A 7,024-nucleotide genomic window follows, 5' to 3' on the forward strand; every position below is an offset into this window, starting at 1 on the left:
TACGTGTTCATGCGTGTCAGAGCGTACGTGTTTATGCGTGTCTGAATGTACGTGTTTACGTGCGTGTGTGTCTGAGCGCACATGATTGTACGCGTGTCTGAATGTACATGTTTGTGAGCGTGTGTGTCTGAGCGCACATCATTGTACGCGTGTCTGAATGTACATGTTTGTGAGCGTGTGTGTCTGAGCGCACGTGATAGTATTCACTTATCATATGTACAAACGTCGACAGAATGTTTACGACCATCGCAATCGAGTCGTATTATCTCGGATATTCTCAGCGCTGAGTAAAGGTGTGACCAACACACATGCTTCCGGTACGTGCGCCGTTTGGGCCACCGGCGAAAGTCGGCCAGTAACAACAGACAAGACTCGAGGGGGAAAAAAAAAACTTGCCAGCTCATGTGAACTTCTACTGAGGTTTTCTTTCTCCTCGTCGTCGTCTGGTCTTTTCAGTGGAGCCAGTTTTATATAGCAAAGTGTCGTGCTGTGTGTTCCCAGACCCAGAAACTGAAAGTAGAAGCAAGTGGTAGAAGTGTTATTGATGTATTTTTTTTCTTTCTCTCTTTCTCTTTCAGAGATGAGCGAGGCAGGAGGTTTATGCCACCTGAAAGATATCTCAACAATTTTTGTCATTGACGTTAGATTATACACATCAGAAGGAATTCCTATTGAGCATAGCCACATACTGTGAGCTTTTGAGACTCCTTTTTTTATCACATATTGAATTCTTGGGTTCGTTTATGAGCGAGGTAAAGAAATGGTAGAGATGCTCTATATCGTAAACACACACGACATAGCTGGTGTTTTATCTCTACCATCACACGTAAGGTGATACTTTGTGGGGTACAAATACTTCTAATACCTTCATCTGGCAATAGTATATGCTGTGCGAGTTCTTGAATTGAGGGAAATAAGTTTTCTCTTTTCATGATGGTAAAGCACTGTTCTGAGGGGCTTCAGATTCTTCGTTTGGCTGACATAAACCAAAGTCCTCTCCTGGACGAGTAGCTCTCGACACTGAGCTCCATCTATAAAGATACGAAATTACACACACACACACACACACACACACACACACACACACAATGTACAGCGAGACGACATCAAGGGAGGAATGGGTCATTGTAACGGAGTTGTGTCATATGGCATATGGGCTCACACTGCAGCTGTGGTTAGGCTTTGCAAGCGCTTGCTAGGTTTCTAGTCTCACTCATCCTGGAGTGAGTAAGAAGTGCAGTCACTGTGTATATGGTCACCTGTGTCTAATGAGACGATCGACCTCGAATCCCCAACACAAACCAAGTTGTTAAGGTCTACACACCAATAGAGGGATTCGAACCCTGGGTAAGGCAACCTTGGCTGCCTCGGCCACACGGAGGTTAAAAGACACACACATACACACTTACTAGACTTCTTGTGGTGTTTTTAATGTGTGTCACAACCTCATCTCGGTTCGAATCTCTCTCTGTTGCTATATATACATTTATCTGTCCACCAACGTGATTATGAAGGTCTACATGTGACTCTACATATGCCATCTGCTATGTACATCGAATTAATATGGAACCTGTGGTGTTTAGTCTTGAACCCTCATATGTACTTATTCAGAATGTTGAAACAAACTCACCCACTTTTAGACAAAAATATGAGTTACGCTTCTCAAACTCTTGTTGCGTCGGTTGGAGACTGACTGAATCATCTTGGTTTGAACAGAAGGCCTCGTTCTAGATATATAGAGTTGTTCCCCACATACGACAACCATACCATTATTTATCAAAGTTCGGGGTCCAGTATTATCACTTTCCCCCATCACAGGGGTAGAAATTAGACCAGTAATGTGGAACTCATTAGACAGACCTATCAGACATGAAAATGTTTCTTTTGTCGAGGGAAAGAAAAAAGGCACAACATTGGCTTTCAACATTTATTCCTTTCAGAAAGACATAGACAATCATTCGGCATCACTGTAGAAAAAATATATTTACACAGGGAAATATGTACAGGATTTGAGCAGTTGCTTCACAGCTTGTAGGATCTTCAATCCCTCATCACGAACATCATGCGCTTCTGTTGCTCAGACTACGCGCAGCAGCTCAGGACATGAAGATGGTGACAACAACAACTCTGCTATCAACGCCCATAACCTGTGTACGAAAAGGGGAGATGAGGAGGAGGAGGCATGATAATCAGGCATGTTTCCGAGACACGGAGAATATGAAGGAAATAGAAATTTCACTCCTATGTTAAACTTTGTGATTAGAGATGTCACTATCGAGGATGTCTCTCTCTCTCTCTCTCTCTCTCTCTCTCTCTCTCTCTCTCTCTCTCTCTCTCTCTCTCTCTCTCTCTCTCTCTCTCTCTCTCTCTCTCTCTCTCTCTCTCTCTCTCCTTCCTCACCGTAATAGCGACGGTATCCGTATCCACCGCCTTTCTGAACGCCTCCTCTATAGACGCCACCCTTGTGTCCGGTGACGCGATGGGCCTTGCCCTTCGAGTACCGTCCTCTGCCATAGCCATACCCCCCATAGTAGGTACGGGGATACCCGTAGATGCCTCCTGGTGAAGAGAAAGATCAGTTAGTGGAGGTCAGATGAAGCGAGTCGAGAGCATGGGGTCTGGTAAAGAGACGGTGTTTCGTCCTTCATGTATGGTATGAAACATGAACTATATGATGTTGGGTTCTCACTGCATGGTCTGAAACCTGTGATAGACATATGTTGGGTCTTCTTTATGTGGTATGAGACCAGTAAAAAAACAATTGCATGGTCTTTCTTGAATGTTATGGAACCTGAACTAAATGGTATCGGGTCCTCCTTGTATAGTCTAAAACCTGTACAATACTTGTGCCCGGACTACCATATATAGTATGTTTCATCTTCTGTACAGAAGAACCTGTACTAGACTGATTGGTCTTCCTTGTATGATTTGGAACCTGTACTAGACAGTGTTGGGTTCTACCGTCACAATATGGAACTTGAAGTAAACAAATAAGTGTAAGTTTCTGCCTCTTGTGCATCATCTTACACACAAGAGTTAGAATGCTCTTTGTTGGGAATCATGCAGTTGGTTGTGCATCAACCTGGCACATATCAATGAATTCTATGAAGTGATTTAATACATTCATCTTTTACTTATCGGCAACGCGTTTGCATAGCATGTTAGAGTGGTCCTTTATACACCTACGTGATGAATAATTCAAAGCACTTGTCTGAATTTCGATCCGGGCGATTGAAAGGACTTAGAAAATGATGTAAGCCACGGACTGTTAAGTGTGTGCATGTATAGAAGACCCGCTAAGGCTTCGTAAGGCCAGAGCACCTTCCCTCTAGGTACCATTTCTGTCAGTACGTGGGCTTCTTATAGTGTGTGTGTGTGTGTGTGTGTGTGTGTGTGTGTGTGTGTGTGTGTGTGTGTGTGTGTGTGTGTGTGTGTCATACGAACTCATATAGAAGGAGGATTACCTTGGAGAACAGCGGGAAGAATCACGACGCGTCCTGCGCTCTGGCCGCCTGTCGCTGCTCCTACGTTAGCGACGCCACCGCCAACCACGCGTCTCCTTCCGCCTCCTCCTCCTCGTCCTCCTCCTCCTCCACTAGAGCTTGCACCGAGCGAACCTCCGCTGACGAAGGTGACCCCTCTCACACTGACGCCAGTGGCTGGACCCACAGACCCTCTGCCTGTGACTCGTCGAAGTCCTCCAACGGCTACAAATCCACCTCCTGCTCCACCCCCTAATCCACTGCCACCACCTCCTGCTCCTCCACTTCCAAAGCCACCGGCACCACCTCCTGCTCCTCCACTTCCGAATCCACCGGCACCACCTCCTGCTCCTCCACTTCCGAATCCACCGGCACCACCTCCTGCTCCACCATCTCCGAATCCACCTCCAAATCCACCAGCACCACCTGCTCCTCTTCCTCCAATTCCTCCTGCTCCAGAAACTATAAATCCATCTTCGAAGAGATCGTCTCTACGATCATCTCCTCCAAATCCAAATCCATCATCTGCAAAATCATTGAAGTCGTTAGTGTCATCTGTATCAAAATCATTTATTCCTTGACCTGCTCCTCCAAAACCACCAGTGTTTCCTCCTCCAAGACCACCAGCGTTTCCTCCTCCAAATCCACCCGTATTTCCACCTCCAAATCCACCGGTGTTTCCACCTCCAAATCCACCCGTGTTTCCTCCTCCAAATCCACCAGTGTTTCCTCCTACAAATCCACCAGTGTTTCCTCCTCCAAATCCACCAGTGTTTCCTCCTACAAATCCACCAGTGTTTCCTCCTATAAATCCACCAGTGTTTCCTCCTATAAATCCACCAGTGTTTCCTCCTACAAATCCACCAGTGTTTCCTCCTACAAATCCACCGGTGTTTCCTCCTACAAATTTGCCAGTGTTTCCTCCGACAAATCCACCAGTATTTCCACCTCCAGATCCACCAGTGTTTCCTCCTCCAAATCCACCGGTACCTCCTCTCACAAATCCAACAGCATTTCCTCCTGCAGACCCACCAGCGTTTCCTCCTCCAAATCCACCAGTGTTTCCTCCTCTAAATCCTCCAGTATTTCCTCCTACAAATCCGCCACTGTTTCCTCCCTCCAATCCAACAATATTTCCACCTCCAAATCCACCAGCGTTTCCTCCTGCAAATCCACCAGCATTTCCTCCTCCAAATCCACCAGTGTTTCCTCCCACAGATCCACCAGTGTTTCCTCCCACAAATCCACCAGTATTTCCACCTCCAAATCCACCAGTATTTCCACCTCCAAACCCACCAGAGTTTCCTCCTACAAATCCACCATTGTTTCCTCTCACAAATCCACCAGCGTTTCCTCCTGCAGATCCACCAACATTTCCTCCTGTAAATCCACCAGCGTTTCCTCTTCCAAATCCACCAGCGTTTCCTCCTACAAATCCACCAGCATTTCCTCCTGTAAATCCACCAGCGTTTCCTCTTCCAAATCCACCAGCGTTTCCTCCTACAAATCCACCCGCGTTTCCTCCTGTAAATCCACCAGTGTTTCCTCCTCCAACTCCGCCAGCGTTTCCTCCTACAAATCCACCAGCGTTTCCTCCTGCAGATCTACCAGCGTTTCCTCCTACAAATCCACCAGCGTTTCCTCCTGCAGATCCACCAGCGTTTCCTCCTACAAATCCACCAGTGTTTCCTCCTCCAACTCCGCCAGCGTTTCCTCCTACAAATCCACCAGCGTTTCCTCCTGCAGATCTACCAGCGTTTCCTCCTACAAATCCGCCAGCGTTTCCTCCTGCAGATCCACCAGCGTTTCCTCCTACAAATCCACCAGCATTTCCTCTTGTAAATCCACCAGCGTTTCCTCTTCCAAATCCACCCGCGTTTCCTCCTGTAAATCCACCAGTGTTTCCTCCTCCAACTCCGCCAGCGTTTCCTCCTACAAATCCACCAGCGTTTCCTCCTGCAGACCCACCAGCGTTTCCTCCTACAAATCCGCCTGCGTTTCCACCTACAGATCTACCTGTGTTTCCACCTACAAATCCACCAGCGTTTCCTCCAGCAGATCCACCAGTGTTTCCACCTACAAATCCACCAGCGTTTCCTCCTGCAGATCCACCAGTATTTCCACCTACAAATCCACCAGCATTTCCTCCTGCAGATCCACCAGCGTTTCCTCCTGCAGATCCTATAAGTCCACCAGTGTTTCCTCCTCCAAATCCACCAGCGTCTCCTCCTCCAAATCCACCAGCGTTTCCACCTGCAGATCCACCAGCGTTTCCACCTGCAGATCCACCAGTGTTTCCTCCTGCAGATCCTATAAGTCCACCAGTGTTTCCTCCTCCAAATCCACCAGTGTTTCCTCCTCCAAATCCACCAGCGTTTCCTCCTCCAAATCCACCAGCGTTTCCACCTGCAGATCCACCAGCGTTTCCACCTGCAGATCCACCAGCGTTTCCTCCTCCTCCAAATCCACCAGCGTTTCCAAGACCTCCTGATCCAGAAGCTCCTTGGTTACCTATTCCTACAAATCCAACATTCACTCCTCCTCCTCCTCCTCCTCCTCCTCCTCCTCCTGCATTTCCCCCTCCTCCAGACTGTGAGGGACTGTGGGAGCCCTGTTGTCCGTGCGCAGCTGTCAGCAGCAGGGCCACTAGCGTCACCACGCCGAAGATGCGCTGTGGAGAACGAGACACAAAGGACGCTTCAGTTTCGTCAGACTCCAAAGCGGAGAAGATGACTTATGTCAGAGACTTGATGCCCTAATATCTCTCGTTAATATCACTATACCAAAACTGATACTTGATATACTCTAGTTCAAAGACCTTTTGCAAAAAATTATGACTACTTCAAAATACAAACATGATATATATATATATATATATCATCACTATGAAGTTATACAATGAATCTTTGAAATAATGCTGATTTCAAATATTCACAGCAAAACCTCGTAGTGATGATAGATATACAGAAGATTATTATATTACCATGGTTACTGTGGTCCTTAGATTGGTGAGGAGGCTCAGTGTCACTCTACTCCTGTGGAGGAGTAGTGCATTGACTGGTCCACGAAGACCTCAGCAATATATATATATACCAAGAAATAAAACCCAAGGCCACCAACCGTACCCTTCCTCCTCCTCACACACTCACACACACACACATACCCACGGTCAAGGTGCACTCCTTGTGTCCTTTGCCTTAAACACTACCGGGTCGATTCCAGGCTACGCACTTGGTGAAATTAGTCCTCAAGAGCATGTCACCTTAAATGGTCCACACTTGCCTCTGAAAACGTCATGTCACACACCATCAGCTTGCCTCAATCTACATATCGTCCTCTGGCATTTTTTTCGTTTCTAATCCATCCATCCTCATGGTTCCCCCTTTGCGTTCAAGTCCCAAGACGAACATTAAACCATTACTCTCGGGGCTACTATATCTTCTGACGTACACACCTTTGCCCTTTGCAGACACACTCCACAACGTGCCAGGACCCCCTTGCCACCCTTTGACTCATTTCAGCCATTTCAACTATCTGTCATT

General features: G+C 47.0%; 1 protein-coding gene across 1 annotated transcript; it reads right to left on the reverse strand.

Moving 5' to 3' along the window:
• Positions 1-1,919: 1,919 nt before the first annotated feature.
• On the reverse strand, positions 1,920-6,535 carry LOC139745915 (uncharacterized). Its single transcript, XM_071656585.1, has 4 exons — positions 6,466-6,535; positions 3,465-6,153; positions 2,401-2,559; positions 1,920-2,147 (listed from the first exon to the last, which is right to left on the reverse strand). Exons 1-4 carry the CDS (start codon positions 6,466-6,468, stop codon positions 2,134-2,136), a joined length of 2,865 nt encoding a protein of 954 aa, XP_071512686.1. The 5' UTR covers positions 6,469-6,535; the 3' UTR covers positions 1,920-2,133.
• Between the last annotated feature and the right edge of the window lie 489 nt (positions 6,536-7,024).

Source organism: Panulirus ornatus, chromosome 63 (assembly GCF_036320965.1).
Source record: "Panulirus ornatus isolate Po-2019 chromosome 63, ASM3632096v1, whole genome shotgun sequence".
Taxonomy (NCBI): domain Eukaryota; kingdom Metazoa; phylum Arthropoda; class Malacostraca; order Decapoda; family Palinuridae; genus Panulirus; species Panulirus ornatus.

Bases quoted from the DNA above. Each gene is read 5' to 3' on its own strand.
- LOC139745915 (XM_071656585.1), bottom strand. The intron at 2,560-3,464 runs GTAATCCTCCTT...TCTCTTCACCAG, and splicing joins TCTTCCCGCTGTTCTCCAAG to GAGGCATCTACGGGTATCCC.